The 11,464-nt window shown below is 39.3% G+C and overlaps 1 protein-coding gene across 3 annotated transcripts in view; it reads right to left on the bottom strand.

Moving 5' to 3' along the window:
- Window positions 1-2,893: 2,893 nt before the first annotated feature.
- Window positions 2,894-11,464, bottom strand: part of LOC117291853 (TPR and ankyrin repeat-containing protein 1-like) — a 51,083-nt gene continuing 42,512 nt past the window's right edge. For all 3 annotated transcript variants that reach the window (XM_033773784.1, XM_033773787.1, XM_033773785.1), the window contains 7 exons: window positions 10,896-11,113; window positions 9,631-9,844; window positions 6,817-9,313; window positions 6,276-6,452; window positions 5,694-5,791; window positions 5,155-5,356; window positions 2,894-3,348 (listed from right to left, as the gene is read on the bottom strand). In XM_033773784.1, coding sequence (XP_033629675.1) covers window positions 3,191-3,348; window positions 5,155-5,356; window positions 5,694-5,791; window positions 6,276-6,452; window positions 6,817-9,313; window positions 9,631-9,844; window positions 10,896-11,113 — 3,564 coding nt within the window. In that variant the 3' untranslated portion in view covers window positions 2,894-3,190. The remainder of the gene's footprint in view (window positions 3,349-5,154; window positions 5,357-5,693; window positions 5,792-6,275; window positions 6,453-6,816; window positions 9,314-9,630; window positions 9,845-10,895; window positions 11,114-11,464) is intronic.

Below are 11,464 nucleotides of genomic sequence, written 5' to 3'. Positions count from 1 at the left end.
CCTAGCTGGGAATAGAACTTCAATTAAAACACTTATGACCTAAAATCTTCCAAAATCATATTCCGAAAGTTATCCGACTTTGTGGGAATGGGTGCTGCAGGCCTGAATAAGAACTGCTTGGATTAACAAGTCCCGAGTAATCCACAAACTTCAATGATTCCCAGGGTAGCATATTATCAATAAACTTGAAATGGCCAAACACAGTATGTTTTGTTTCATTTGTATCTTGCAAAAAGTTTCACTTCAGAACAAAGTGATTTCTTTGCATATCACCAATGTATCGCAAAGCATTGTACGCTTGATATTGTTTTTATGGTTTTGCTCAAAGGGGAAAAAAGGGCAAAGTCTGCCTCATCCAGTCGTGGTCTCTTAACATCGTTGATAAAAATAATGGAAATGCAGCAATGGCTATTTGATTATCATGCTAATAAATGTAAACCTATATTAGAGAAATGTTTTAAACACTTTTGGCAAAGCAAGTTGGTCAAAGTTCAACTAACACTAGGTTAATACTATTAAGTAACCGCATCTTGAATAAAGGATTTCATTGTAATAACAAACACTAAGTATATTGTCTTGTAAAACTAACAAAAAACAAGTAATAAAGTCAGTCAAATTTGGTTTTTATTTGACAGACACTAAGAGAAATAACACCTCAAAAGCAAAATCACAAACTCCAGTTAAACAAAAGAGGAATGTTTTCACGTTCATGTTTGATGACCTTCAAGAAAAGTCAAATCTGAGATGTTCATTTTTTTTCTGGAATGATTATAATAAAAGTTGACTACTTAGAAAAATATATGGTAAAGCATAATTCATTAAAAAATATATATTGATCATTAATCAGCTGCATTGATTAACAGTGAAATTATCAATCATATGATGCTGACATTCTGTCTGCCCAATGAGAAAGGTTACACCCCCCCCCCCCCCCCGAAAAATAAAAGGAAAACAAAAAATCGGCCAATCTTTTTTTCTAAATGTAAAACCATTTAAAACAAAAAAAGATGTTGGCAAAATAAGGCATCTCAAAATATTTCAAATTTACGTTGTTTCTACCAGGAAAAAAAATTTTCACAGGAAAAAATTGGCTTGGTAACAAAATCAATCACATTTTGAATAGATAATAAATTACTCACTTTCTCTTTGGTAAAAACACAACCCCAAGTTAAACATTGCAGCCACCCACAACAGAAGCAGTATATTTTGAAGGGGTTTTTTTAATGACATTTTAGGCATGCTATTGAAGCTGTGATTGGATGCGTTAAGGGACCAAGCTCATTGGGTCGCTCTATTGTTTACAGAGCTCATTATATATGCAGCTAGGTCAAAGGTTAGAGGTGACAAATTGTTTTTGGTTAATCGACAGGTGAATATTCACCTTTAAATAAAGTGATATTTTTTTCTCTGAATGGAATGTATCATTTAGGTAAACTTTCTCCTATTTTACTTCAAATGGAGATAATAAGTGAAAAGTTCATGGCTTTTGTTATTTGGTCTTTAAATATTTCAGTTGAAAACAAAGAAAAATTTACTAAATTGGTGTTTGTACCTAAGACCTCATGTTCAACATGCCGGCTATATACCAACTGAGCTATCAAGATCTTATGTTGGCTGTCTTCATATATTGTGGATAGCTTTGTTCGGGAGTGCCAGTCAGAAGCCATTCAATGTCTAAATGCTGTATAGTCAGGATCACACCAAAGTTTATGATACAACCTGATAACTGCAGCAGAGAAATCGCATTATGGGGATGCAAACTTGTATTTCCTCTTTTTCTGATGATAGAAAATAAAACATGGCACAGACTTTTTGGTGGCCAACAATACAACAAAAATGAACTTCTTTACTTATATAGTGCTATATGAAATGAAAATTGGAAACAAAACGAACAATAGAAAGGTAAGTCCCTTATCCCACATTGAATCTGAATTATTTTTTTTTCAGAAAATAACATAATTAGGCAAACCTTTGCTTCAAGGTAACTAAACACGCTTGAAAGAAGAGTTTACAGAAACGTCTTGGTCAAATCTCTTCGAGCCATTGGACACTTTCGGTACAGAAAAAAAGATTAAAAGTTCACAGATTTACAAATTACTTACAGGGTTTACAGAAGGTAATGGTGAAAGACTTCTCTTGAAATATTGTTCCATGAAATACCTTACTTTTTGAGAAAGCATTAAAACAATATCAATTCTCGATATCGAGAATTACGGATTTATTTTAAACCCATGTCGTGACACGGCAAAAAGTGCGGAAACAATTGTGGGTTTTCCCGTTATTTTCTCCTGACTCCGATAACCGATTGAGCCTAAATTTTCACAGGGTTGTTATTTTATGTATCAGTTGTGATACACAAAGTGTGGGCCTTGGACAATACTGTTAACCGAAAGGCTTTAAAAAAACATGTCATGTAGTGATCAATATTGGGGGGGGGGGACTATTATGAGAGAAGTCAACTCGATTTTGTTGACGAAAAGAAAAAAATGAATTAACCAGACTCCCGAGAGGACCCTTGTCCTAAAATGTAGACTAGCTCTAAAGAAATAGTCCTTAATATAATATCGAAGTCTTATTTAGGGCACATATTTACCTAACAAGGTACTCAAGGCGCTGAGTATATACAAACTTTCAGAATGATAGGTAATTGCAGTGATGAATTCCGAGACCCAATTATTTAGCACAAGGTGCTACGGCGCATAGAGCAGCCACAACCAGGAACACCGGGGCGAACCCCTTCTCTTTTCGTTAAGTGCACTTGGTTCTTTTACATGCGTAACACAACACATAGGACCAACGGCTTTACGTCCCATTCGAAGGACGTAGCAATGGTTAAGTGTCTTGCTCAAGGACACAGTGTCACGGCTGGGGATTCGAACCCACACTCTGCTGATCAGAAACACCAGAGTTTGAATTCTGTGCTCTTAACCGCTCGGCCACGACACTTCCACCTAACGCTTCTTTTCTCCAACGTCATTACAAGTAAGAACTTAGAAATATCGGTTGCAAACTGCTTACCAGACAAAAGGATCTGTGGTATAAATGAAGACGGAAACAAAAGTAAATGGCCTGACGTTTTGACCGAAGCAGTTTGGAGTTTTTCTCCAAGGTGAAAAAAATAATAATAAAAGAACAATAACGTCAAAGCAATGTAATAAAAAATAAATAAGGCACCCAACTTTGATCAGCATCACTTTTTTTTCCCCATCCGACCCTGCCAACTCCTTTTCTTCTTTCCTTTGGTCCGACCTCCCTTGGTGTTTCTTGGTTGCTCTGCAACAGGTAGGATTTTATCCTCGTTGGCCGCCTCTTCCTCCTCGAGTGCGATGTCTGCTTCCAACGCGTCGTCTGAAAAGACAATGGTTCAAAGATAATAAAACTACAAAAAAAATCACTAACCCTTTCTAAGTTTTTTTCTTTTGCTGATTATTTTTAGTCATAATTTCAAAGTCAACAATATTACAATATTAATAATAATAATAATGATAATAATAATATTAATAGAACTTAAAAAGCGCCTTACATCTAAAACGTTAGGCCTTAACCCAAAAGCCCTTGAATTAAATTATAAAGGATTAAACACATTTTCAAATGAACTAAATTTATAAGATAACAGAAGTACTATGTTAATATGAAATAAACTTAGGTACACAGCTGAAGAAAAATGAAAACAGCGAAACGTTTACAGACACTTTTGAATGTTTAGAAAACTAGCAAAGTATAGAACAGGAACACATTACAACAAGGTTTTAAAATTTTTACTTAATATATAAAGGCACGTGGAAGAAAAGTTCACAGTTAACATTTTTATGAAAACAAGAAAAAATAAACTGTTGCAAACTGCTAACAATCAAAATAACCTGGGCCATAAAAGTTAAAAAACATCGTCAATGCCTTCATGTCATGACCCTTGCTAAGTCTTTCTCAAAGGTTAAATCACAACACAAAACAAACATACAAGTATATTATTCAATCAACAATTTGTCACAACACAGCTTGACATTCTTTGTCCCACAGTGTGCAAGAAAAAACCTTGAGCATGAGTGGCCAAGTTTCTTCCATCGTTAAATGTGTCAGTTTTCATCTCCGGAACTTATCACGTATCCGTCGCTTCATGAACCAAGAGACATGTAAATTGGCTGTTCAGTCGCTAATTTTCTCACGGATTGACTACGGAAGTGCATTGCTGTATGGTGCCAATGAAGGTGACTTAACTCGTCTGCAAAGGCTACAAAATAGGGCTGCCAGACTAATCTTTCTTGTTGCTCACGACCATCCGAGTGTGCCATTGTTACGTCGCCTTCATTGGCTACCAAATTCGAGCCCGGATTAGTTTCAAACTTCTCGTCATTGTTTTCAAATGTATTCACTCTACAGCACCTTCATATCTTCAAGAACTCATTTCTTTCAAATCATCCGCCTATGCCACCCGCTCATCGTACGACAAAACACTTCTTCACATCACCAAAACTAAATCACGCGCAGGAGATCATGCCTTTCAAGCCGCTGCTCCCCGGCTCTGGAATTCCCTTCCCCGTAACATCCGGGAAGCCAACACACTGGAACGGTTCAAAAATATGCTCAAAACCCATTTATTTGTTTAATCTGGCCATTTTTTGTTTTTGCTTGTACTGTTTTTTGTTTGTATCTTTGTCTTTGCATTGTTTGTTTCTTTGTATATTGTAAAGCGCTCCGTTCTTTGTGGGGCGCTATATAAATGCTTTCATTATTATTATTATTATTATTATTATTATTAAAAAACATCAGTTTACACAAAAGCAATCATATAGGTATTACAGTAACAGAGGCAGTCAGGTGAAATAGGAGGGAACAGAAAGGAGCAATTAAAATGCAGTCAGAATAAGCAGGAGAAGAACAAAGAAAAGCAAAATTGAGTGGGGCACCAGCCATAATGTGCAAACTGAATGTAACTTTGGCTGGTTACCTGTTTTTTTTGCTAAGCAAAACTACTCTGTGCTTAGCAAGTTTTTGTGCCCACAGGCTTAAAGAAAATGGGACCAGGAATTTGTTTTTACTATAAATAATAGTAATAATAAAGACTTGTAATATGCGCACATATCCACCCTGCTGGGTGTCAAGTCGCAGTAAATCCTGAAACATAACAAAAGAAAACATTTGATAACCACTGCTTACCTGCTGTTACTATAATTCCCTCGTTTTCCTCTGCTGCCCTCAGTGATTCCTGTGTGCGTTTCTTGTATCTTTTTTCAGCTTTGGAGAACACTTTCGTCAGCAATGCCATTCCATGTTGCAGCTCCTGCAGTTGTTCAAACGCTCGCTTCTTCTGAAGCTCCGCCATTTTGTTTTTGAGATCCGTTATAAGTCTGTTGAGACTCTGTAATGCAGGGTGAATTTAAAAAATACAAAAGGTCAAAATAATCGAGGAGTATCAGAAACAAAAATGAAAGTTTCAGACCATCTTCAGTGAAAATTTCTGCATGCAACAGCAAGACAAAGAAAGAACGATACGATACATTCAATGCTAATCACATTGTAATCTCTTCTATTTTCCTCCTGTTCAACTTACAGTAACCAAACAGAGACTTGATTCAAAAAGTCAAAATAGTCTGCTGGCTCCTTGTTAGTTTATTGAGAATCAGTAGTTATTGTTGCACTTGAACGAAGGGAACAAGACAAAGATAAAGCTCCACTACTACTACTACCACTAATACCTCTTCGAAGTACTGCAGGTCTGTATGTACGACTGTTGGTTCTGTAGCTCCAGCTTGAAGAGAGGGGAAATTGAGCTCAGCCAGTAAACCCTCCACCGCTGCAATTGAGAAAAATTAAAGAATAAATGAGCATCGACCTTGAACGCTCAGAAGGCTTGTTCAGGGTAGAAAGTGAAGTTCCTATAATGTGTACACCATTTATACGCAGAAAGATCACAAATGGAATCACTGTGCACATGTTTATCTATAAACAAGAAATACATAAAATAAATTTAATACAAGACTATATAAAAAAAACACACATAAACTCAAATACATGGAGAAAATAAATTTCCACAGAGACAACTGGCAAGGCTTTAAAGGGAGCCCTACAAAGTAAAAAAAACCTACCCTACAAAGTTAAAAAACCGAGTGGGGCACTAGTCACAACAATGTAAACTTAGTGTACTTTTGGCTGGTAACCCGTTTCTGTTAAGCAGTACTTTTCACTGCTTAGCAAGTTTTTGTGCTTACAGGCGACATGAAAATGGGCCCAGATCTCAACAATCTACACCACATATAAAATTAAAACAAAGGTCGTACCTGCGAGTAAGGGATAAACCTCCTCCGTAAGCATCACACCGTACTTAAGAAAGTGACTGTGTGTTTCTTGATGAAGAAGGCTTGCCTCGTGCTCCTCTTTAGTGGGGAAGTCTGCCGAGGCGTCAACATCCACCTCAGGAGAAATCTCTTCTCTTGGCTCTGGAGTTGATCTTCCATCTGTAAATGGTAACAAAATCAATAATGACAAATGATTTCTTACAAAATGAAAATCCATGGCTACTTGAAATTGTGCTTTTCAAACACAACAAACTTGGATTTTGTTCAGAAAACTCGGAAAGTACCGAGTGTACAATTGTGACAAAAGATTTCCGGCCAAATGAAAACTCATGGCGACTTGAATTGTGCTTTTCAAATATGACAAACTTAATTTTTTTCAACGTAACTCGGAAGTACTGAGTATACAGTCCTTCATACAAATCCGTGTGACGGTAAAAAATAATTACATAACATACTTGTTCAACGAAATAACCAAGTAATTTACTCAGCAAAATATCAAACTAATATTTTTGAGCCCACCTACCTTTCAAGTCATCATATTCTCGTTCGTCCAACATCTCAGCTTGAGCACCCAATTCGGGTTTTGTCTCCGCAACCCTCCTCAGGCTTACGTTACAGATTGTGCACAGCGCCGGGCTAACTCGTAGTGCGCTGAACTCAATAAGTTGTTTCGAGACCCACTCTTTGGCTTTTTCCTCTTGTCCAGACTGAACTGCATCTACTATTTTGATCTTACACCAGCCGTGTTGTCTCAAGATGGAGGCGAGAAGTAGCAATTTGCGCCGCCTGAAGAAGGAGACAATGATCTTACTGGCTTTGTCCTTCTGTAGTTTCTCCTGATCCCGCTGTACCTTGGCGGCTTCCTCTACAGACACCTCTAATCCCATCCCTAGATCTTCCTGGAGTGCTGCCTCAGAGGACCCATCTTCTCCCCTCTCAACTCTCTTACCCTCAAGAACAAAGACTGTTGGATCTTCATCAGGAAGTGAATCAAAGTATACATTCTCAAAAACCTGGATATTGATCTTCTTGAAATCTAGACCTACAGCTCCACGAGACGGCATACTTGTAGACCACACACATTCTCTCAGATACTCTTTTTCTCGTGCTTCTAACAGCTCTTCTAAAACACAAAGTGCATCACGACGGCTCTGGGCTGCCTGGATGCTTCGTAAAGCAGTAGCAACTCTCTCTGGGTGATGTTCTGACGGGGCAATCGCCTGAAGAGCACAACGAATGTCCCAGGCTACCTGAATGGGTAGCGCTAACCCAGCATTACACAGCATCACTAGAACAAGAACTAGAGTGCGTTCAGCCTCGCCAGACATGATGAAGTGGAGATAAGTGAAGGCATCACCCAAGGTGTTCACATATCTACCGTACTTTCCCGACCCACAAATCAGGTCAACCAAAGCCCTTACATGGTAAAAGGGCAGCCTGTTGAACGAGGCGACACTGTTCACAGCATTGTACATGACATGCCCCTGGCGTGGGCAGCAAAGTGCATCGAAAAACGTAGCTTGTGAAAGGTAACTGGCTGGAACAGCAATGGCGCAGTGATTGCATTTGGCCCCGATGGCCAAAACCATTGTTACGTTTGCCTCTATCATTGCGACTGTGTTACTTATTGACGGCATGATGGGGTGGACAGCTTTATAAGCAATTGTCCCAAAGAATCCATAGAAGGCCTTCAACGACTCCGGAGCGTCACGCTTGGAGTAAAGATAATCGAAAGAATCTAAGTGACGTCTTTTGTAGCTCATGTGTCTCCCTCTACGATCACGAGGGTTGAGCGGATGCATTCCCATCGAGGAATATTTTGCACCTTTGTTTTGCCATTTCACATAATCGCTCTCTTCTTGAACCACCCAGCCATCCATGACCTTCGTTCCTCCGCCGATCAGTTGGTAGACTCCAAGGCACATGCGATACAAGTCGGTGCCTGCTCTTTTGTCTAAGGCCTTAGCCCTCTTCCGTTCCTCTTCAGTGAATGCCTTCATCTGCTTTTTTATCACCGCACTCTGAACAAGATTCAGAAATTCCGCCAATGATTTGAAAGAATCCCCAATGATTCTCTGGTGACAGTGCTCTGGAAAGAACACCTCATATAGATCGTTACACAGCTTGAATCTCGACCGGTCTCGCTGTTGAATCTCGGTTGTGAGCTTCTCCGCGGATGGGAACTTGGAAAGCCTGGACGCCTTCTCCATGATGTCCTCAATTTCAATGGAATAGACAAGGCACTTGACGAGATTTAAGAGTTTATGGTGTGTGTACGGCTCGTGGAGCTTAACACACATTCCGCGTGGCTTTGTGCATGGCATCCCAATGATGTACTTCTGACACTGTCTGAGCTTCTTCCGCTCTACATGCAAGATATTCCGCATCCATCTCACCCAATCCAAGGCTCGTGGAATGAGGCACTTCTTGGCGATGATCTCGTGAGCTCTGACGGGATCCACGTCTCCTGTTTTTGACAGCAGCTTCTTCCCGATATAGGCTTCGATTCTGGCTCCCTCACAGCTTTGGATATGAAGCTGTCCGTCCACCCCAGGTACAAGACCGAAGAATTCCTGACATCGCAGTCTCTGTCGCTCCTCTTCTGCCGTCTTGCATTCAAAAAGAGCGCAGATAAGTTGAAGGAGATTCTGTAGAGGAGTAAAGAGACGACTCTTCACTTGAAACACCTTAGGCGGATCTAGCTCCAAAATGAAACTGATGCACGCAGACTCTCCAGCAGTGTGTGACACTTTGTTGAAATACAGGTTTGCCCCGCGAACCTTTCCCACGTCCTTCTTGAGGTGACCCAGAACAAGTTGCGTCTCTGCTCTCCTAACAGACTCAACCTTACATCTAAGATACAGCTCGTCTGCCTTAGTCAGGAGGTTGATAACAGCTGTGTTTCGCTCATCGGTTTCTGGCTCCAACAGGAGCTTCTTAGCCTGGCCCAGTCGACAGTCAGCAACAAACTCTGGATAGTCTAAAGACTCCAGGATGCTACAGGCTTCCTCAAGCTTGCCCTACAATAACAAAGGACAATGTGGAAACAAATTAATACAACCAGGCCTTCAACAAGATCATTCACAAAAACTTCGCCACAGAAACACAAAATTGAGTAGAGATGCTTCTTTTCATGATTTCAAATATGAATGATTTCAGTTAATTTCATATGTAAAAGCTAAAAAGCTGAGTGTTTATAAAGAGTATAAATGAGGTGTACATGCACAGGATGTTACACTCAACCACTGAAAGTTAACATTGACAGCTTATCAACTCCTTTTCAAACTGAAACTCATCCGAAGTGAACACGAACTTTTACTTTCCTAACCAACCTCACCTGCTCTTTGAGCATCTTTGCGGCTTCCAATTCACGGCCGGCTTCCTCCAGCATTGTCACAGCCTCATCGAATCGACCTCTTTTACGCAGGAAATCAACTCTCTGCTCAAACTGACCCAAGTGATCCAGTGCGTCCAGCATCTGACCAACATTTCCCTGCCTGTGGTGGTAGTCTGCCGACTTGTAGATCATTTCATCTAAGGAGTGCGTCGCCCTAAAAATGTACAAGAAGGATTTACATAAAAGCTGTGGACACGTTCTGTAATTATTGTCATAGACCAGTCTTCTCACTTGGTGTATCTCAACATATGCACAAAATAACAAACCTGTGAAAATTTCAACTCAATTGGTCGAAGTTGCAAGATAATAATGGAAGAAAAGACACCCTTGTCATACTGCTTTCGTGTGCTTTCAGATGCTTGATTTTGAGATCTCAAAATCTGCTACAATCTAATATTCGGTGGTTCCATTCAAGTCAACATTTATTTCATACAACTCTTCTCAAGATATAAAGGTGACAAAATATTACATAAATAAGCAAAATAATATGCAGAGAAGATGGAGGAAAACTAGTTTATGTATGTAAAGTGAGTATGAGGCTGTCAGATTAAGTCAAGGCTTGTAGAAGACAGCCTAGTCAGACAAACTACACACAAGGGGGTAAGACGTACAGGTAACAAGAAAACATTTGGGCAATTCCAGGGTCAGTCACATTACACTTTTCTGTGTCATTTCTTGATCTCGGTGCTAGAAGTTCTATGTGAGATATTCTTTCCACTAAGTTTATAGACGGGTTTGTACTTGACACCCAAGGCTTTGAATTGATAATATTAGAAATGTTTAGGGCTTTGTACTCTGGATGTTATAACATTGTTAAAAGCAGTATTATAGTCCCATTACACAAAAAGGACATCGTAAAAAACACACTAGTCACACTTTAAAAGTTTCCTCAAACTAAACAACTTTTGAAAGTTTTACTACATGTAACACACAAGTCTTATACATGAGTCTCCAACAGAATACTTGGCCAGCAGCTTGTAGATACATGTACACATGGCAAAACCATGGTCAGTTGCATTAAGGTCAGTCGCATTACAGTTTTTCCATTCAATTTAGCCAATCCTACATACAGAGCCCAAATCGAGTCCTTATTTGGCAAAATTGGGTTCATTTCTTTGTCAACCACTTAAATAAGATGATTTCATATGTTAGCTATAACTTCTTAGTGGAAAGAAAGTTGTGAAATTAATTTTATTTTGTTTTACCCTGGTGGCTTGATATGTTTCGGCTTGGTTGATCCCAGTTTTAAGTGCTCCTGCTTTAGAACTTTGTAGCGATCGACAACATCTAGTGCCTTAGAATGGAAGCCTTTGCTGCACAGAAGGTCCAAGGCCTTGGCGTAGTCACCCATTAGTTCTAGACAACGGCAGGCATCGCTAACACGGTTCAGACGCTTCTCATAAACCTTGGCTGCATTGGAGAACTTTAAAAGGAGTAAAACAAAAAAAATATTTTAAGAATAAGCATGCTCTTAGACACTATGAGTGCATTCTCTTTTAATAGAAGTTGACATGCTTTGAGTTAGTCTGTAAGCTTTGAGGAAGTTGACAAGTCCTTAGAAAATTGCAAAACTTGAGGAAGTTGAGGAGGTTGGCATAACCTTTGTAGACTTTGCATGCTTTGAGGAAGTTGGCATGCTTCAAGGAAGTTGGCATACTTTGAGAAAGTTTACAAGTGCTTAGAAAATTGCAAAATTTGAGGAAGTTGGCATAATCTTTAGAAACTTTGCACGCTTGGCACGCTTAGAAAAAGTTGACATATTCTTGGGAAGTTG

Source organism: Asterias rubens, chromosome 6 (assembly GCF_902459465.1).
Source record: "Asterias rubens chromosome 6, eAstRub1.3, whole genome shotgun sequence".
NCBI lineage: Eukaryota > Metazoa > Echinodermata > Asteroidea > Forcipulatida > Asteriidae > Asterias > Asterias rubens.
This window is presented reverse-complemented; position numbering and strand designations above follow the sequence as displayed.